Source organism: Toxorhynchites rutilus, chromosome 3, assembly GCF_029784135.1.
Source record: "Toxorhynchites rutilus septentrionalis strain SRP chromosome 3, ASM2978413v1, whole genome shotgun sequence".
Taxonomy (NCBI): domain Eukaryota; kingdom Metazoa; phylum Arthropoda; class Insecta; order Diptera; family Culicidae; genus Toxorhynchites; species Toxorhynchites rutilus.
The window spans coordinates 109,589,058-109,610,984 of NC_073746.1; the positions used below are offsets into that span (position 1 = coordinate 109,589,058).

The following is a 21,927-nucleotide window of genomic DNA, read 5'->3' on the forward strand; positions in this document are numbered from 1 at the left end:
ATTACCCAATCATTGACCTTCAAGTACCTTGGTGTCTGGTTTGATTCAAAATGCACTTGGAATACCCACATTACGTATTTGAAGCAAAAATGTCAAAAGAGGGTCAACTTTCTCCGTTCGATTTGCGGCACGTGGTGGGGAGCTCATCCGGGAGATCTCAAAACGCTTTATAAAACAACTATTCTATCTATTCTGGAGTATGGCTCTTTCTGCTTTCTCTCAGCAGCTAAAAGTCAAATTCTAAAATTGGAACGAATTCAATATCATTGTCTGCGTATAGCTCTCGGCTGTATGTACTCAACGCATAACATGAGTCTCGAGGTTCTGGCAGGAGTAACTCCTCTACAGAACCGATTCTGGGAACTTTCTCTCAGAATACTGGTGAAATGCGGTGTCACGAACACACTTGTGATTGAAAACTTTGAAAAAATTCTTCATCTAAATATACAATCTCGGTTTATGAGAATTTATTACCACTATATTTCGTCAGATATTTGTCTTCCATCGTTTACTCCAGATCGTGCTCACTTCACCATCAGCAGTTCCTCAATTGAATACGATCTGTCGATGAAACAAGCAATACTTGGGATTTCAGATCAGCTTCGACCAACTTTCATTCCCCGTATTTTTAACCGAAAGTACCAAAAAGTCAATTGCATGAAAAGATACTTCACTGATGGGTCTCGCCTCAATGGATCCACTGGCTTCGGTGTTTTCAATGAAAATTCGAGCGCCTTCCGTAAACTGCAGGAACCTTGTTCCGTTTATGTTGCTGAGCTGGCAGCAATCGACTTCGCATTGGGGATGATCTCCAACAAGCCTGCAGACCATTACTTCATTTTCTCGGATAGTCTCAGTTCGCTTGAGGCTCTCCAGTCGATGAAAACTAGTAGGCACCCATCTTATTTCCTCGCAAAAGTGAGGCAGCAGATGAGTGCACTGATCGAAAGATCTTATAAGTTAACCTTTGTATAGGTCCCCTCTCATTGCTCAATTCCTGGCAATGAGAAAACGGACACTCTCGCAAAGGTGGGTGCCCAGGAAGGCGAATTGTTTGATAGACAGATTTCATACGATGAATTTTTCCAATTACTGCGTCAGAGTTCCCTCTTGAGTTGGCAAACCGATTGGGACACTGGAAGTCTTGGGCGGTGGTTATATTCAATTATTCCAAAGGTTTCTTCGAGAGCGTGGTTCAAAGGTTTGGACGTAAGTCGTGACTTCATTCGTGTAATGAGTAGACTTATGTCCAACCACTACTCGCTAGATGTGCATCTCCACAGAATAAATCTTGTTCAAAGCAACGTCTGTCGGTGTGGAAACGGTTACGATGACATCGATCACGCAGTTTGGCAATGTACGGATAATTACGCAGCCAGAGAGTACCTTTTGAATGCCCTTAGGGCCCAAAGAAGACAACCCTATGTTCCTGTTAGAGACGTGTTGGGAACTCGCGACATCTGCTATATGCAGTTGATCTATATGTTTGTGAAACGGACTAGCATAAGAATTTAATGCTTTTGTGTGTTTTTTTTTCTTTTTCGTTATTAGTTTGTTTGTCTTGTCCCCTCATCTCACCGTCGCCCCCACTCGACAGATAGTCGAACACCAGATGCTATCCCTGGTCTTTATGCACAATGCTACAGTGCGTGCGGCAACTCTCGGTTGAGACAACGATACCTCATATCCATATCCCTAACCTGATCCATCCCACAAAAATTGTTGCCCCTCTAACCTCGAGTAAACCGCGAGTAATCGGTCGAAACCTACTAAACATAGATTTAAGTTGAAATTCTGTAAAAACGAATCATGAATTAGTGGCTCCGCAAAGCTCATGCGATTGAGCCTTACAAATAAATGAATTGGAAAAAAAAATACATTTGGTAATGCAAAATTAGTAGAATGTACAAATTTTTTGTAAATATTGTCAACAAACCCGCATCCCTACCAGAGATTAGTATATTTTACTCGATAACATTAGTAAGCTTGGATATTGTCATATCTGAAAATTGGTGAGAAAAGCGCGTATTAACCATTTTCATTGTTCCCATAAGGCAATACGGAGGTATAATAAGGATATAATTCTGATACGTGCATTTTCGGCGAGAAAATGTAGCCGATATTGGGCTTCCGAATCATGGTTCTGCTTGACATATGTGTTTATTAGTACGGTCGAAAATGACTATAGATTGGTAGTATTTACCAAAAAATTCGTTATATTTACTAATTATTTCTCTCAGTGCAGGCACGAAAATAACGAGAACTTTCTCGCATATGTATTCTCGGGATGGTACTTTGGTAAGAGTTGTTTTTTTGGCAATGTCGTAGTCCGAGAGTCCCGGGTTTGCCTTAATTGTTTTCAACACCATCAACCGCAGCTTCCGATCGTAAGTTCCACTGCGACGCGTTCTCTGATCCATCTGTACCTTGTACCTTCACGGAAACGATTCAGATCGATTTAACCACTTTCAGCGATTTCGCGATTTTAGTACGCTGGATTTTCAATGTGAGTGTCCGAAATCAAGTTTCTTCTCCCGGTTTCCATCCTGCATAACTTTTTCAAAACAAAACGGATAAACGGAAAATTTTTACCGTCGAATGATACAGTTTTTCCAAACAATTAGCTGTCGAAAGATTTCAGATACGCCTACTACGACCGGTGCTATAAAATGAAGAGTGATTTCGGATTCAAACTGATTCAAACCTGATCAGTGCATCATTTTTGAAGATGGGAACGTCCACTAATTTGTGGAACCATTGTAGTCGACCTAAATTCAAGGCTTTATGTGAGATATCGAATAATTTAGCTAGTTATATTTTCCATTTATTTTTTAAACTCTATTACAAGTAGTTTGCTTATAGACGAGACGAGAAACATAATTGGTCTTAAACTAACACAGTTTTTAATCTTGCAATGATGGAATACAATAATGGAGGTATGAACTCTTACTGTAGTGTGATTGCTCTTCGAATTGAAATGAGCGGACGAAATCGAGCGCGGTAGGAAGTGGCACCCACTCATGACTGTGCGCATTGCTCATCGTTATGTTTGAATGAGACGTATCGAAGCATACTAACCTACGGTGGTCGTTAATTGATGAAGTGTGTCTAAATTTGCAGAACACATTTTGCGGCAACTTTTTTCTATCGAATTTTCACTCCTACCGCGTGCCAACTCAACGGGGTGAGAGAAACTTATCTTTACTTTGAATGAAATATTATTCGTTCGATTACTTTGGTTATTATTCATTGTTTTAAAAACATATTTTCTCGCACGTGAGGCGGTTACGAAATTGGGTATGTATGTGTTCAACGTGGGTCTTTTGGACTTAATGAGATATTGCTGCCAATACGCTATGTTGTTTTTTTAAGTACACCTATAATCAAAGCCCTTTTAAGCCGTTCCGATGCCAATTGCAACGCCCGCAGCGAAGGCACAAATGAATATATGCAAATCATTGATTTTGCAGCCGCTCTCATCCCCGATCAGATTGCTGTACCACTTGCGGGACCGCTTGGCATTCTTCTTCAGGGCATCCTCCGCTTGGTTCATCTTACGGTCGACAAAGCGCTTGGCCTGTGGATAGAAAATTATAGACGTTTGGAAAGTGTATAATCTGATCGAACAAAAATTGCATTGAGCACTGAGACCATTTCTTCTTTTTTAAAAAAAACGGACAAATTTTACCAATTTTCCATGCGTTCACCGTCAAACATTGGGCCCTATTCCAGAAAACGAGACGAGCAGACGAGCGCTCGTCTCGTTTGTTTTCATATCCCAGAAGCCGAGCTCGGCTAAAAACAGACGAGTAGCTCGTCTGGTTCGACGACCGTTTGGCTGCGCTCGTCGATGAATCAGTCGAATCGTCTAGTTTGTTAGATGTGTTTGTTCACCTTGTTGATTAAAAGCATCGGTATTCTGCTCTGCCTTGATCTTCAAAAATTGTTCCATGGCTAAACTAGTAGGGGAGCCGCGGGTAAGACGGACAGTGGGGGTATGATGGACAGGTTGTTGATTTGTATAGTTGCATTATGAATTTCAAATTTCTGTTGATGGGAAACCCTTCTACATGCTATTCTATAATATTTAAACCATCCTATGACAATGAATACTGATCAAAAGTGGAATAGAGAAACAAGAACCGATAATCGAACATGATTCCGCGTGTGGATGTAACTTTTGCGGCTTCGATATTAAGCATTGTGAGTGGTTTAATTGCAAAATTGAATTCGCTGATGGTTATATTTCGGTTTGTGAGTTGACAGAGAAGCGAAATTAGGTATGTACGGAAAAGTAAATTCATTCGTAACTGGTAAATTTAAATTATTGAAATAATTGCACAGGGAGGGGGGGGGGGGGTGTGAGGGTGAAATGGACAGTCATATCCATAATCACATCCAATGCATGATGAGAAGTGAAGGGAAGAAGGGATTGAACTCTTTTTTATGTTGCTTTCTCTTTTTGTTCTATTTCAGTTACTGGACGCACAAACACTGGGAGAGAGTGAAATTATTCCTCTCGCGAGCGATAAACTTCTACGCTTCGTATATTATGAACCTGTCCATATACCCCCCCCCCCCCACACTACATGTCCATTATACCCGCACCGATAAAAATGTTGTTTTTTTCGGTTTGTTTTAATTTCAGTAAAAAAAACATGGAAAAACACATTTTTATAAAACATTTGGCCAGTTATTTCGAAAACCAGTATATTGAACTGTAAGAAACTGTTTTTAAATTTTTGAAAACATGAGTTTCCAAAGATACAATTGAAGTTTTCCTTAACATGTCCGTCTTACTCCCATCTCCCCTATTACATAAGCAATGTATGTTTTCGACTGCAACCATCAGATTCAGTTCAGTAATTGCTAGATTTTACAGATTTTCAAATGAGCCTCTTCCAAACAACACAACCAAATGTAAACATTGAACTCATATCCAGGGATGCTAGATGACTGTTTGGATTATATTAACACGGAACGAAAAGGGTCTTCACATATTGAACGAAAATGAGTAATTCAAAACAACTACTTTATTGAAAATACACACACATATATATATATATATATATATATATATATATATATATATATATATATATATATATATATATATATATATATATATATATATATATATATATATATATATATATATATAGATTTAAAACTTTTCTTGATAAATCGTTGATTAGGTGAACAAACATTGCCCCCAATAAATCCATAACAAAACGTCTGAGTGATGAACCCATAGCTCGAGGAAAAATATCAATGGAACCAAAAGATATATGAAAATTATTCCTTTTTGTTATGTTTTTTTAAAATTATGGCACTGAGAAAAGAGTATCGATGGATCAATTTTAAAACTATTTGTTGTTTTTCTCAAAACAAAAACATGTCTTCTCATCTAACATTACTGATCATACCGAGAAAAACTGACTGAAGTCTCTACAGTCCACCAAATAAAACATTTCAATGAAACTCTTGTACTGGAATGGGATATTTTGCTCGTCTCGACAGTGACTGATACCGAGACGAGACGAGACGAATTTCTCGTCTCGTTTTCTGGAATAGGGCCCATAGTAACCCATGATTTTTCGAACAAAATTTGACAGCGCTATCATTTGAACCAAGGCGTTGTACTATAGGTGGACCGCAATGTCAAAATTGCTGTTCGGCCATTGCTCGTGAAAAAACAAATTTGTTTACAAAACAAGTCGTATCTTTTGGTGACAAATGCATTCGTTGGCAAAATAGCTGCTCGCGCTTTATTGTCGAATCATAACAGTGCAGAAGGATGTTTTAGTATATCTTTTCGCTTTTCTTTCCAAGCAAAATGTACTTCTGTTTGGCTCCCATCGGCGGGGAAAAGAGTACTATCAGCTTACGGCGTTGGTGACAAAAAATAACGCTGATTGTGGCTCCACTGATTTCGTTCAGGGAGGAGGAGAATGCTGTGCATATACCGGGAAGGAGATCCGGAAAGGGCCGTTACAAGTAATTGGCTAGGGCAAAAGGAGGTTGTGCACTATATTCCACGAATATATATTTGTTTATTTTTTCCTTCAATTATTTTCCTTAGCGAGTTGACATTGAAATCATAACCACACACCCAAACAAAAAGTAAATAATTCTGAAAGTTACGTCTCGCTACTCGTCTCACGTCATGTCCTGAAAGTGTCAAGAACGAAACACCTATAGTTCAGCATCTTGATTTGAACTACGGGTTTATGGCGAAAACAGTAATGCAACTGCGCTCCATGATTTGTGTGTACTGGGAGCTCCATCCCGTTGAAAGTGATCGTCAACTACTTTGAATCTGCAGGATACGCCCATTCCGGTATCCATAATATCCGTATACTTCTGGTACTACGCGATCGTAAACTGCAACTGGAGCTAAAGCAGAAGACATAGGGAAAGATGGCTAAATCGTTCCGGGCTTTGAACCGGGAGTTCGCAGCAACGGGCCAGACGATGAAAAAATACCTAGCGGAGCCGTATCGGAACAACAAGCTATGAACCAGACACAAAGGCTGAAATTAATGGAAAATTGTTTTTTTCCGGCGAAGCGGAACGTCGCAGTCGTCATGTCGAAGCCGCTCTTTTTCCGTTCGGGACTTGCGATGAACGGGGAGATTTCCAGCACAAAGTGCCTTCCGGAAGTTCCTTCTTCATCCAAAAATATCATCAGGACGATGATGGGGTGTTTTGACTGGACCTGGGCTCCGCCCATTACACGAAGAAATCGCTGGAAGAGATGGATCGATTGAAGATAGATAATGTTCCGAACTCGCCAACCCTCCAAACGTCCCCCAGCTGCGTCCCATCGAGAATTTCTGGGCAAATCCGAAAAGGAGGGTCTACTCCAACAATTTCGTGGCGAAGAAGGAGGTACTAATAAATAAAGCTAAGAAAGAACTGAAAAACATGCCAACAAATATGTTTTCGACAGCAATGGTGAAAGTTCCAGCCAACTGCCGAAAGACCGCAGGGCGTGGAAATGGTCAATGAAATTATGTTTCATGGGAAATTTTTCCCATTAAATTATCTTTTGTAGTTTTTTTATCGGCATCCGAAAATTGTCATTTTTTAATCAAGCGTTAGACCAGCTAAAGAAATTGACTGAAGGGTGGGTTCCCGTGAATTGCACTTGGAAGCTCTTCAAAAACAATATTTTGCGTTGCTAACAAAAAAGGAAATAGTGAAATAAAAACGCGGCAGTTTATCTTATTCGCGAAGCTTTATTCAAAGAATACTTGTTAAAATTGTTCAATGGGTTCGATCCCCACGTGGCTTGAAATTTCTAGTCAGCCAAAACTATTACATTTTGATCAAAACTTAAAGGTCTATTCCGATAAATGGTATTCGAATATTCCTGCTCGAGTGTTAAGGTTGCTCTCTTCTGGATTGTTTTCCCCATTGAGAACGATTCTTGAGATTCAACAGGAAGCCAAGCCAATCAAAAACCCACCGAGAAAACCGGTGGCCAGGTAGGTATTTTCTTTGGCGAGCTTTACAATCTGTAAAAAGGATTATCGTTGACTGAGATCGATCTCATGCTGGCGGAAATATAGATATCTTAACCCCGAATTAAAAAATATCACATGCAAATCTTTCAAGGTTGCGGAAAAAAGCTCTTTTACCTTATCATCCCAGCTGGGTCCTTGCCCTGTGACAGCTTCTTCAACCTTATCTGCGACTTTGTCTACTTTCTTGTGAATTTTGTTCCAATCAATGTTGATATAACCCTGTTGATTAGCAATCTGGAGCAAAATGATTCCACCACCGACAGCTACGGCGGCTACTTTGCCGACCTTCATTGTGATATACCCGGTAGCCCTACAAATGAAAAAAGTGTATCTTTTCATGTTACAGAGCACGCGTTTCTTCGAAACTTACCATCCACTTCCAGCACCGATGAGAATTTGTTTGGTGACAGATTTTTTGCTCACGTCGCCGACAAAGCGGTCCAGATATCCAGCTGCCTCGCTCATACTGATGATTTCTTTGTTCGTTTCGTTCTTCTTGATCTTCCTATCACTCATACCTAAAAACAAAAAAAAGGCAAAATTCAAGTTTACTTTTATGGCGAAAAATAAGGTTGATGATTTGCGTGGTGTCTTCGTAACTCCTTCATAGTCTTCAAAAAAGACTATTTGAAATTTTTCAAATTCACTTTCGACGGCATAGCTGGTGGAACACAGATTGCTCGTGCCAATGGATCAATCCAATCGTGAGATTTGTCATCGTTTAGATGGCGTTTGATATTAATATTCAATAGTTTGTTTCAAAAATTATGCAAACGTCTTTATAAAAATTATAAATTGATGCAAACGTCTTTGGCGTTTATCGAGAAATTCTCGAATTATAAGCTATCAAAAGCTTGGTGAATTCTTTAGATTCTGGTGGAGTTTTTCGATCCTCATTTTTTCACTCCGTTCTGTTCTTTGTTTTAAAGAGGCTTGAAACATTTCAGTTCATTCACCTCTTATTTTACACTCTATATCTTTACGTTCAACGTAGTCCTCTGTTAAAAATACGGTTTTGTTTGGTCCAGAACGCAGTTAAAAAATTAAATTTTATAATTCAGAGATTTGTACCACTTTATATATTACGCCACAGATAAATATGACCGTTTTAAAAATTGTTTACAATAGCAGCAAGACACAATTTGAGTATAAAGATTGATTCATTTAGAATCCGAAACCACTAAACTATTTGTATCTTGGGATTGATTAAAGATACAAAAAATATTTTTATATGAAATCACAGATAATTTATTGTTAATTAATTATTAATTGTTAATAATTTATAGGTTTTCACAAATTTTTCGTACTTTTCTTCGGATACTGTCCATCAAAGTTTGTACTCTGGGCCTTCTTCCCGTTCACGGTGAAAATGAAATGTATTCGCGATATCAACGGTACGGTGTCCAGATTTGGATACGCAATTAGTTTTCGACTAAAACTTATTATGATACAAAAAATTATTTGCAGATACAATTTTTGTAAGAGATTATTTTACAACATAAAGAAAACAAAGTTTCCATTCACACTGAACAAGAATTTGATACGGAAAGGTTATTTTTATACATAATTTTTTCTTGAAAGGTGCTCAATTGTTTGAAAACCCATTATTATTTTTGACGCCTCACTAACTCGTAAAACGTACTTTTTTTGCATAAATACATATTTATTCCGTATCTTTTTTGTTTGATACAAACTTCTTAATATATCAAGTGATCAGTTATTGCTATGCATCTTAAATCTAAACATAAATTTATTTTAACAAAAATAACAAAAAATTATTTTGGCTTGTTTTTTATGGTCATATATATATATATATATATATATATATATATATATATATATATATATATATATATATATATATATATATATATTTGTATGACATTTGAAATGTTGAACATATCGATTTATTTTTAATAATTATTTGAGATTATCTACCTAACCTAACCTTAACCTATATCTACGACTCTGCTATACAAGTTCCGGACAATTAAATGCTCGGAATTGGAGCACCTCTCTCCAAATTTCTGAAAACTCTAATCTAAGATATCCAGGCCTCCGTTGTTCTCGTCCAGAATGCAAATTCAGAACGATTTTGAGACAAAAATCTGAATGCGTTGAAGTTTCAACCTATGTGTCCGGGCACAGGATTGAGTTTTTTTTCAGTCTAATGGACCCTATTGTCACAGTACCATTGAAGCACCTCTCGACTGTAGTGGCATCTTGCCAAATCTGACCAAAACTCCATCGGACGTTTGTGAACATTAATAAACAGAATGAAACGTTTCTTCCCTAAACATTTTTGAGTCCATTGTCTTGTTTCGACGAGAACCCTGATTTTCTGTCCACAACTGCAAAACCTTCAAGAACTCTCTGACAAATTTATCAGCGAAAACGAGATTAATTTTGCAGAGGATATCTCTGTAATTTCTTATAGAATTTCAGGGCTGGGAACTGTCCAATATCCATCTTTACGTTTCGTCATCCATCAGCATGCACACTTCGTACTTCGTCAAAAATATGTTGAACAATTTTCGAACGTCTCTTTTTTCCACCAGATTTTTCTCCCGTCTCTTATTTGGTTGCTTGCACAGAAATTACGATAACCTTCCCGCATACGGATTTTCGAGTGCTGCTTTGGTACAACTGAACATCTCAACCAACATAAATCCGGAACGCAAATCATTCGGGTGTGATGAAAATACTTGAATTAATTCAAATTACAAGCAATAAAATTGTTTTGATGAAAAAAGTAAGAGCTATGCGTAACTGCTTACGAAATTTCATAAATTGCAGTTGTGAAAAACTTCTTTTTACAATACACCCAGATGTTTTTACACGGTTTTTTTACGAGGTACGTGTCCCCCGCGTAAAAAAACCTGGGATTATATTTTTAGTAAAACAAATTGTTCCATGCTGTCGTTTTTATTACACATAAAATAATACATTCTTACGTTAATAAATATTTCAACACCACCGCTGACATTCGAGCATGAGTAACGAATCGAGCAGTTTTCCTCGATTTCTATAATTCCTGATTTAACTCGGTGTGATAATGATAGTGATTGTATCGAACCCTCGATTAGATTTATATGATAGGGCCCTATAATGCAGTACAACCTCGATTATCCACGAGAAGATGATCCGCGGAAGCAAGCTCCATAGTAATACGATAGACCTACCTGAAATTTTGCAGTGAGTGGTAGGCTCTTGCTCTCTTGTTTTGGTTATGACCTTCACATTATCTGATTACTGATGTGCACGACCTTACAGAAGGATAGCTTAATGATTTCTGTAAGGTTGGCATAAAAAATTGGACAAAAATTGCCGCTTTTTCATGGATTTACCTTCACACGCACTGACCGTGAAACTACCCATGCAGAATCAATCATATTAACCGACGAATCTAGGCCCCTCCTTGCAATGATCATCTCTCTTGATGTCTAATTCAAATAGAGAGGTCGGAGATATCACTGTTTTACAGTGGAATTGTCGTAGTCTTATCCCTAAATTGGATACATTCAAATTTTTAATTCATAACTTCAATTGTGATGTTTTTGCTCTGTCCGAAACTTGGCTTTCTTCTCGAGATGATCTCTTTTTCCACGATTTTAATATTATACGTGATGACAGATACGGAGGGGCGCTATTGGGGATCAATAAGTGCCACTCATTTTTTCGAATTGACCTTCCACCTATTGGAGGGATCGAAGCTGTTGCTTGTCATGCAAACATCAGAGGCAAAGACCTCTGTATTGTCAGCTTGTATTGGCCTCCGAGAGCTACAGTTAGCCGCAAGCAACTTATTGACATGTGCTCACTCCTTCCTGAGCCACGATTGATCTTGGAAGACTTCAACTCTCATGGAACTGCCTGGGGGGAACCGTACGATGACAATCGTTCATTGTTGATATATGACCTTTGTAACAGCTTCAATATGACCGTTTTGAACACTGGGGAAACAACACGTGTTCCTAAACCTCCTGCTAACCCAAGTGCTCTTGACCTCTCGCTTTGCTCGAATTCACTATCGTTAGATTGCAAGTGGAATGTAATCCAGGATCCCAACGGTAGTGATCACTTGCCAATCAAAATTTCCATCACCATTGGGTCGAATTCATCTGAATCTATAAACATGGCATATGACCTCACAAGACACATTGACTGGAAAAAATATGTGGACGCGATTACTCTAGCCATCAATTCCAGAGATGGTGTACCTCCATTGAAGGAGTATAACTTCCTTTCTCGTTTGATCCATGACAGCGCGGTTCGCGCTCAAACGAAACCCATCCCAGGTTCCACCATTTGCCGAAGGCCTCCCAATCCATGGTGGGTTGCCAATGTTCAAAGCTTTATGTAGAAAAATCGAATGCATTTAAAGCTTTTCGGAAACGAGGAACCATTGACAATTTTCAAACGTATTTAGACCTTGAAAATCAATTTAAAAACTTGATCAAAGGTAAAAAACGTGCTTATTGGCGAAATTTCGTGGGAGAAACGTCAATGAAAAAATTATGGAAAGTGGCTCGAAACATGAGAAATCGCTCTTTATCGAATGAAAGCGAGGAACATTCACATCGATGGATTTTTAATTTTGCACGAAAGGTTTGTCCCGATTTCGCTCCCGTGCAAAAACATTGTTCGAGATATACCACAAGATAGGTGCGATCTTGATTCCGAGTTTTCGATGGTAGAATTCTCTCTTGCTCTCCTCTCAAGTAACAATTCGGCTCCAGGATCGGATAGAATTAAGTTCGATTTCGACAGTAAGTCGGTTCTCTTACATGGGCCTTCCCCAGGGCTCATGTTTAGGCCCCCTTTTGTACAATTTCTATGTAAGCGACATCGACAATTGCCTTACACAAAATTGCAGCCTAAGACAACTTGCAGATGATGGAGTGGTGTCTGTCGTAGGATCAAACGAATCCGACCTGCAAGAACCCTTACAAGATACGTTGAACAATTTTTCAACCTAGGCCATTGGGCTAGGGATCGAATTCTCCACGGAGAAAACAGAGATGGTGGTTTTTTCTAGGAAGTATAAGCCAGCAAAACCAAAGCTTCAACTTTTGGGTAAACCGATCACTCATGCTATGTCATTCAACTTTCTTGGGGTCTGGTTCTACTCCAAATGTACTTGGGGGCCCATATTAGGTATCTGAGTAAAAAATGTCAACAAAGAATAAACTTTCTCCGTACAATTACCGGCACCTGGTGGGGAGCCCATCCCGAAGATCTTATAAAGTTGTATCGAACAACTATTCTCTCAGTGATGGAGTATGGCAGTTTCTGTTTTCAATCAGCTGCCAAAACACATCTCATTAAACTCGAGCGAATCCAGTATCTTTGTCTCCGTATTGCGTTGGGATGTATGCCCTCAACGCATACCATGAGTCTCGAGGTTTTGGCAGGCGTACTCCCACTAAAAGATCCCTTCGATTCTTCATCCGGTGTAAGGTCATGAACCCATTGGTGATCGCAAATTTTGAGCAGCTGATCGAGCTAAATTTTCACTCCGGATTCATGAGTTCATATCATGAATTCATCTCCATGCAGGTTGATCCTTCTTCGTATATCCCCAACCGTGTTTGTTTTCCTGACTACATCAATTCCTCTGTGCATTTTGATCTGTCCATGAAGCAGGATATCCATGGATATTCAGATTATCAACGATCGAAGATCGCTCCAACGATCTTCGATTCAAAGTATGTGGGTATCAATTGTGATAATATGTACTTTAATGATGGGTCCTCTATGAATGAGTCCACAGGATTTGGAGTGTTCAACGTAATTTTTAGCACCTCCCACAGTCTTCAGAATCCATGCTCAGTATATATTGCTGAATTGGCAGCGATATACTGGGCGCTGGACAGCGTCGCCTCACGACCTGTTGAACACTATTACATTGTAACGGATAGTCTTAGCTCTGTCGAAGCTATCCGTTCAGTGAGGCCGGAAAAGCACTCGCCGTACTTCCTTGAGAGAATACGAGAAATTTTGAGTGCTTTATCCAGACGCTGTTATGTCATTACCTTTGTCTGGGTCCCTTCAAATTGCTCAATTCCGGGTAATGAGAGGGCTGACTCATTAGCAAAGGTTGGTGCAATTGAAGGCGAAATTTATCAGCGTCAAATCGCCTTCAATGAATTTTATTCTTTAGTCCGTAAAAATACCATCGCTAACTGGCAACGCAAATGGAACGAAGATGAATTGGGCCGGTGGTTTCACTCGATTATCCCTAAGGTTAGCCTCAAACCGTGTTCAAAAGTCTGGACTTGAGTCGGGACTTTATTCGCACCTTCTCCCGACTCATGTCCAATCACTGTTCGTTAGATGCGCTACTCTTTCGTTTCAATCTTGCCAGTAACAATCTCTGCGTCTGTGGTCAAGGTTATCACGACATCGAGCATGTTGTTTGGTCGTGCGAGGTGTATCTTGTCGCCAGATCGAATTTAGAAAACTTCCTTCGAGCCCGAGGAAGACAGCCCAATGTGCCGGTGAGAGATGTGTTGGCTCGGTTAGACCTTGATTACATGACCCAAATATATGTTTTCCTTAAAGCTATCGATCTTCGTGTGTGATTGTCCCTATGTCCTTATACCCTCCTTTTCATCCATTGCGAGCGATTGGCCCCCTTGGTATAAACAGTAAAATAAGTTGAAATGTAAATATACAATAGATATACGAATAGATTTAAAAATTGAGTGTGATCATCAACATTGTAACAATTCCCTTATATCCTATCCCTTTCCTGAAAGAATATGTCACCCTTCTAAACTCGTGTAAACCGCGAGTAATCGGTTTTCACCTTACTAACCATAGTGTTAGGAAAATTGTATATGTATAGTTTTAAAAAATATATTTAAGAATTCGGCTACTTTAAACTGAGCCTGTAAAAATAAACGATTTATAACAAAAAAAAAAACCGATCAATTGACAACTCTATCAGTCGAACTCTAACCGTGATGGTGAAAACAGTGAAGCTGTTCCGTTCAGAAGTGAGCGCGTCCGAAGAATGGTACCCCGCCGCGTCGAAAACGGACATCGGCGGCACTTTGTGGACGCCGGATACGCCCGTTCCGGCATCTACAACATCTTGGCACTATTGGACAACAATCAGATCATTGAAAGAGAGCCCGGTTCCGGACGGCCGACGACCCTGAGCCAAAAGAAGCTCCAAAGGATGTTGAAGAGGAAGATCGAGGGAAAAGTGGCTACATTGCTGCGTGCGCTTGGCGGGGAGGTCGGTGCGACCGGCCAAACAGTGGAAAAGTACCTCGCGAACATGGACATACATGACAGGAAGCGGAAGTCCCGTCCACTGATCTCGGGGCTGCAGCCATGACGCAGCGGTAGCGGCTGAATAAGATAGTCAAGTCGATTTTCTCGGCGAATCGCGACGTGGCGGTGGTGGTGCACGACGAGACCTATCTTACCCTGGATGGCAACGACGGGCAGGGCACTTCGTACTTTACTTCCCCCACGAAGGAAGTGAGCTCCGAGGTGAAGTTTATTTCACACACCAAGTTCTCCAAGAAGGTGCTGCTGAATGTGGTAAGGAAGGAAGGTCTTGAATTATAGAGACACTGAATGTGGTATCCAAGTCGGCGAACCCGCCCAGTCTTCCCCAGCTGCGTCCCATCGAGAATTTCTAGGCAAACCTGAAACGTAGGATCTACTCCAATTATTTTGTCGCGAAAACTGAGAAGGAATTGATAATAAAACGAAGAAAAAACTCGAAAACATGGCTAGAATTTTTTGCCAAAGGAAGCTAATATAATTACCTTCCATGGGAAGATTATCAAACTCAATTATCTGTCTTTGTTTTTTTTATCTCCATCCGAAAAAGTCCATTTTTTAATGGAAACATTATTGATACATCATAGTTTTCATGCTGGATTATTTTTTCCGTGTTTGCACCTCGTTTTCAGTACTTTATCGCATTATCCGCGATGACCTTTTCATTCAATTCCGCGAACAATCGGGGTTATATGTTATTTAACCCATTAACGACCAGTCATTCGAAATTAACAAAAAAAATGTTTGATTGAGATAAACGATTATTCACACAGTTTGCATATTTAAACCCAGTGAAAACTATTTAGTGCTGATATTTAGTTCAATGCACTTATCCGCTAAAATTGATAAAAGTGACAACCTTTTGACTTTTATCAACTAACCAAATGGTAAAAAAACAAGGGTTCTGCATCTAAATTGCACTGACATAATTCCGCGGTGATCTTGTTACTCAGTTCCGTCGATAAACGGGATTCTGATGTATCTATTTGGTCGCAACAACGGAATTTCGGCTGAAGATGAAGAAATTAATCAACCCATTACTGCCCAGGTGTAGGTTATGTTTACTTTGCGACTTTTGCGAGAAACTCGAACTTTGCAAGCTTCAATTCGCGACTACGAAGCTGAATTTGACAGCATGTGTGCGTGAAGCGAATGTCAACAAAGAATTGCAAAAAGAATGTGATTTTTAAAGGCACCGTTTTTAACGTTTTTTGCAGAAATTTTCGTAATGGTGAGTATGTATCGAAAGAACTATCCTCTAGGATGCTAATTTAGTTAAATCACATAAATTTACTGCAAGGGAAAACGTTTTCTTACCGCATCCGAAGGACACTGTCTTTACTTGTGGAAAAGTAAACAAACTTTCAGGATACTAAATTTTAATAAAAATTAATAATTGTGTGCAAAATTTATCTTCCAAACGGTTGGAAAAAATGAGTTTTCCTTATGCAGTGAAAAAAACTTTGCCGTAGCTTAAGCTGAATTTAACTTATAAGTGTTTTTTCTGTGACCTTGTTTCATGCATTATCAGGAGCCATTAGTCGGAGAAAATGAAACCTGCTACGTGGCTGTGGAGTTTGCGGATGTGTTCGATTACGCTGCAGGTGGAAGCCGTTTAGTCGTCGAAGGCGAAAGAATATTCAAAGCTGGACATCTTTTAATAGTTGGTGTTGAAGAAGTTCACGATGAAGGCTTCAGTATTTTCTCGTCCTGCCTCCAGTCATCATCTCCAAGCTCGGAACCCCATACAATAAAAATTTGTACGAAAATCTCCTTCACCAAATGGTTGTTTTCGTGTTCCTGTAAAGCTGGCAAAGGAAAGTGCAAACACGTCATGGCTATTTTGTATCATTTGCTTAAGTATGTTTTATTTTATTTCTTTATTATTGCACATTTTGCACCAAGTTGGACTGTTTCACACTTTTTCAAAAATGCGAAAATGTGAATGTGAATACTTGGAGAGTAGAAGTTCGACACGGTGAAATGGAGGCTACAAATACGGGAGGTTTTTGTAGGTTCTATCTTTAGCCGTAGTCGTTGGATCCAGTCTAGATACCGCGATTTGTCCGTTTTCGGAGGGAAGGCATGTAAAGAAATTCCGGGGCGATATCTCTGCTTACATCCGGGGACGACACAAACAATACGGCTTTTGAATTTTGCAGATTGTTCGGAGTCAGCTTCAAGCAAATTTCGTCCGACTTGCATGTTCTCCGGGCAATTTGCGCAGCTTTTGACGTCTATATTTCACACGTTCTAAGGAAAATATTTTGAAAAATATTAGAGCACTAATTGAATAGAAGCCAGATCTTTGTATTTTAGGTATTTTATGAACACTAAGCGGATATTTTTATTTCAAATTTCATTAATTCGGTTTACCTCTCTCGCAGGTAGATTGACAGAGGGTGTACTTCAACGGCTTTTTTTCACTACTAAATGACAATAAATTTTGGTTCGGAGCATCGAAACAGTTAAGAAAAACTATTTTTCAACAATTTCCACTAATTGTAAGATAAACACGGTACAAGTTTTCGAGAAATCAGTATATTAATTACAGAGAAAATATGCAACGGTTTGTTTACATATTTTTCACTCACACGTGAAACTTTCATAGGTGGCGACACCGTACTTTCGATGACGCGAATACACAACAAAACAACAAAAATGACAGATAAAATTACACTGACACAAAAAACACTCTTAAATTGTCATGTGGTATCATTTAAAATGCGCTCAACACTTTAGTTTAATCAAAAACAGTTTTTCAAAAACGGGCATTTTTGTGTATTAAATTTCATACGCTGGGCACTAATGGGTTAAATGAAAAAGCTGAATCTCAACGACGAATAACGGCTTTACTAAACTGTGAACAGGTGTCCGGTTCCGTTATATAACTCGCTTCGTTGCACACTTGCGATCAATTGTCTTTCTCATTCGGCATAAATATACGGGAAACTCAAAAAGGAAAAATGAGTTCTAAGTCTCCCTGTCTGAATTTCATTGAATTGTATGCGGAAACACTTTCTTGAACATTGGTATCTGTCTAAATTATGGACAGATACCAATCCCGTATCAGTTTATCAACTCGAATCACGAGTTAAAATAATTTAATATTAACCGCTTCATGTGTTCTCAACGCAAACACGTGATACTGAAGAACTAATCTGATTGTTTTCTCGCCCAAAAATAAATAATGACTAACGATTTGAATATTTTATTCAAAAATTGCCTCGTTTCAAAGTAATGTGAACGCAGTAAATGTTCCCTGTTAGGATACATTACGTAATGCAATTTATCCCCAAATTAATTGCCGTCTCAAGGCGTTATAACCGGGACGCTAGTAAGCACGCAATTGATGACCTTACCGTGTAAAGTCTAGCCGAAAGGTAGACTTGAGTCGAAGTACCCCACACGACAGGAGAACTACGCTCAGTGATGAATGATTTCATCTCAGCTATATTCGAGAATCTCGTCTCGTCAATCACAGTGAGAAAAAGGACTGGCAATGTCGAAATGCAGAACCACAAGACGCAATATCCTACCTTTCCCAGAACAAATTGATCCGAAACACTCCTATCGTCAACGAGATTTCACCACACAAGAAACTGAAATTCTTTAACACGAATGCTACACGGTTACTGAAATTTTGCACAAGTTAAGATTTTTTTTTCTCTTCTCTCCGCACAACGAAGGATTCCAACTTCGATCAGATATTTTTTCTCTTTGATCGTCTCTTGATTGCTTACTCCGTTTTTCGATTTTGTTATGCTACTTTTGTGTAACTGACAGAAGTAACTGTTATACGGTGAACCCTACGGGTGAAGTGAAGCACGAAAAAGCACTGGGTATAGTAAACATTAAGCCTTCTACACATTAGACAACCGAAATCCGATCTATGTTGACGATGTCAATCGGCACAACTCAGTTCTGCACATTGGAGTAATTGGAGTAACATAATCAAAGCGAACGAAGAATTTACGTCGATTAATCGATCCTAACCCAGAGAAAAAAACGTATGTTTAATCCTGAAAACAAATCATCATCCCCGACGTCCCTCAAACTCGCAAACGAAGCTCCATGCCGCCAAGGCGAATTGAGCCTCGTTCACGTGTATAGGGGAGCGCGTAAGATAATAATTGATTTTCAGGCGCAATGAACACTTTTCTGATTCCAGATGGCTTTCTAGCAAATGAGAAATATTAGTTTAATTCTACCTAACAATAGGTCGTATGAATAAAAAAAGTATTTACTTATTCTGTCCGTTTCCAAGTAAAGTAAACTTTCCTAGTATTTACTTGAATCCGTATGAATAAAAGTTTACTTTACTAATTTGATTTTCGAATTCGAACATAGTTTTTACTTTGTCAAACATCTATCAACTGATTGTTTAGGTTTCGTTTCAAAACGTTTTTTGGACAAAGCGTGAATTTGCGATGAAAAAGGAATAGTGTCGTCGTCTGGTGGCGACTTTCAATTAGGGACCATAGTTTGGGTACCTATCTCGTTAGTGTAATACCTATCATATTAGAAGACACGAAGCCAGTTTTCAAATGTTAAAATTTGAATGAAAATGTTCACATCATGTTATTTAATCACTTAAAACACTTTTTTCCGACTTTTATTCAACCCATTGTCTATACATTTCCAACATCATTACTGAAACTTTTCATTATAATATAAAGTTGTCTTCAAAAACAATATTCGTACCAGATTTTTTCACCACCTGCAAACAAAAGTGTTTTTCATTTAAACAGAATGCCAAATTGGTACGGAAAGGTTATTTTTCATTCATAATTTAAATTTGAAAAACGTGTTCATTCCGCCTGAAAATCAATCAATTTTTTTACGCTCCCCTAAACTAGTAAACGAAGCTCAATGCCATCAATGCGGATCGTTAACTTGTTTAACTTCAAGCGCAAGATAGCAGCATTAAACATAAATCGGATATGACATCAGAACGAATGAATGTGTTTTCAGATCCAAAGTATGCTCATGAGCATACTTGATAATAACGAAGTAAATACTTGATGAATGCTGTTTTATTCATGCGAAATCAGCTAATCATCCATTTTCGAAAAGTAAACACTTTGTTGTTTCTTTTATTCATACCAAACGTAGTAAAAACTTAATCTCACTGCTCGACTGCTCGAATGAAGTAAAGTAAAGGTGAATTTTGTTTTTATTCATACGGCCTAATGTGACGATTAATCGATTAATCGATTATTTGGGTCGATTAATCGTATCGAATAACAAAATGCTAAATAGGAACGATTAATTTCAAGAATCGGGGATCACTAGTTGTACAAGTACCATCGTAGCATGACACACATATTTTGGTTGTACATTGTACCGCATGTCAAATTGGCAATCAGAAATTTTAATTTATTACATTCTTTTTTCACCAATTATTCAATGGAAAAGGTTTATATTTGACATCTAAACTATCAAACACAACAAAAAAGTTCTGAGTTATTAACACAAGAGAAAGTCAATGAAAACAATATTTATTAAGTGTTTTGATTCGATTTGTTCATGCTACCCACCACTACCCATCTATGGCGCTGCGCACTGTTGGAATTTACAAGCTGTAGCCATGTACAACGGTGAAACAGGTCGGTACAGATAGAGCGATTGTACCGAGTTGCTTGCATGCTTCCAGCGCTGTACATGGTGACAGACATACAATTTTCGAAGTACAACGCCAGTATAGCTGTATGTCTGTCATAAATATAAGATTGATGTCATCATATAATCGCTGGAAGAGATACAATTTAACTGCTGAAGGAAACCATATTATGAAAAATGCTCTTGAAAAACAATCTACTGAGATTTTCCTTAACTCGAACGAATAGATTAAAAAAAATGTTTTTGCTGGTGGCATCAATGACATTGAAGTTATTGTAGGACTTTTTAAAATTCTTTATTGGGAAAAAATAGGTAGCTGGTCGGGGGAATTTTTCGTCGAAGAAATTTCCTTCGACTTGCACCGTGGTCACGCGTATTCTAGAGCTTTCCACTCCGAATGCATTCTTATGCATGTTATTTGGCATAGAAATCTCAACTAAGACCTAATTGAAATGATGCAAGTAATACTACGTTGAGACGGTGAAGTTATTCTAGGAACGTTAGTGCCATTTAAGAAGAAGAAGATGAAGGAAGCTTCAAAATACAATCTGCACATTTGCAAAAAATTTGCATATCTGACATTCATTGTTTTTTTCGAAAATCTAAAGCTTTTAGATTAACAGTCTCGGAAGCATTATTAGACTATTAAAATTCGAATGAAAATTTTTATTTAGTGTCATTTGATAATTCAATACGAACGTTATTGCCCCTCACATAACTAAATGCCTATATATCGACTGATATTTATACTGAAGCTGATCATTATAGTATTAAATCATTGGGGAGTCTTCGTAGCCACATTGTTTGCACGTTCGCTTACTAAACGATTGATCGTGAGTTCAAAACTCAGGGTCCTCAAATGACCATCTTTGTGTTGTTAAGTCGGAAGTCGTTAAAGCAACAATCATCAACGATGGAGATCGATTCACGGTCAGAGTCCTGGCTTCTCTTCATATATAAAAGCTACTATTTGAAACTGCGCTGCTCTGCAAGAAACATCGGATTGTTGTGCTATTAATAGCACGATAATGATCATATCAGCTGTCTCCACTATTCGATCCAACAGCTGATTGTTAAACGATGTAAGTCTTATAGAAGAATAATAATAATAAAACGGCTGAGTTTAGAATACATTCGCTTGCGCGCGAACAACATAGAAGGATGAAGATGAAGCTATCTTCAATAGCTTGCTGTCCAATGTGAGAAAACTGAACTCACCGGCGAAGAAACAACTTCGCATGGGACTACAACATTCAGTCTTGTTGTACGTTTATTGTTCCACTACTACCCTCGGCGATCCGATTCGATCGGATGCAATGCATTACTTATCTTGGTTTGCCACTGTAATTAATACGATTACTTATGAATCATCTATACTATTCTTTACATGCTGAATGCGACGGCATGGTATGGAAATCTAAAAAAAATGTAACGAAAAACAAAAATTCGAATACCTAAAACATAAAAATATTTC

At 38.6% G+C, this 21,927-nt stretch overlaps 1 protein-coding gene across 3 annotated transcripts; it reads right to left on the reverse strand.

Annotated features, from left to right (window-relative positions):
• Window positions 1–2,802: 2,802 nt before the first annotated feature.
• On the reverse strand, window positions 2,803–18,599 carry LOC129778560 (FUN14 domain-containing protein 1). Of its 3 annotated transcripts, none has more exons than XM_055785525.1 (4): window positions 18,371–18,597; window positions 7,900–8,047; window positions 7,644–7,839; window positions 2,803–3,577 (listed from the first exon to the last, which is right to left on the reverse strand). In XM_055785525.1, exons 2-4 carry the CDS (start codon window positions 8,043–8,045, stop codon window positions 3,395–3,397), a joined length of 525 nt encoding a protein of 174 aa, XP_055641500.1. In that variant the 5' UTR covers window positions 8,046–8,047; window positions 18,371–18,597; the 3' UTR covers window positions 2,803–3,394. The 3 variants fall into 3 exon arrangements, with proteins under 3 accessions (XP_055641500.1, XP_055641501.1, XP_055641502.1); XM_055785526.1 differs by lacking the exon at window positions 18,371–18,597 and adding an exon at window positions 18,194–18,301; XM_055785527.1 differs by lacking the exon at window positions 2,803–3,577 and adding an exon at window positions 7,222–7,520 and having other exon boundaries at window positions 18,371–18,599.
• Window positions 18,600–21,927: the final 3,328 nt, after the last annotated feature.

Coding starts and splice junctions, on each gene's coding strand:
- LOC129778560 (XM_055785525.1), bottom strand. CDS start 8,045: ATGAGTGATAGGAAGATCAAGAAGAACGAAACGAACAAAGAAATCATC. Junction 7,840..7,899: donor ATCGGTGCTGGAAGTGGATG/GTAAGTTTCGAA, acceptor TTTCATTTGTAG/GGCTACCGGGTATATCACAA. Junction 3,578..7,643: donor GACCCAGCTGGGATGATAAG/GTAAAAGAGCTT, acceptor TTCTATCCACAG/GCCAAGCGCTTTGTCGACCG.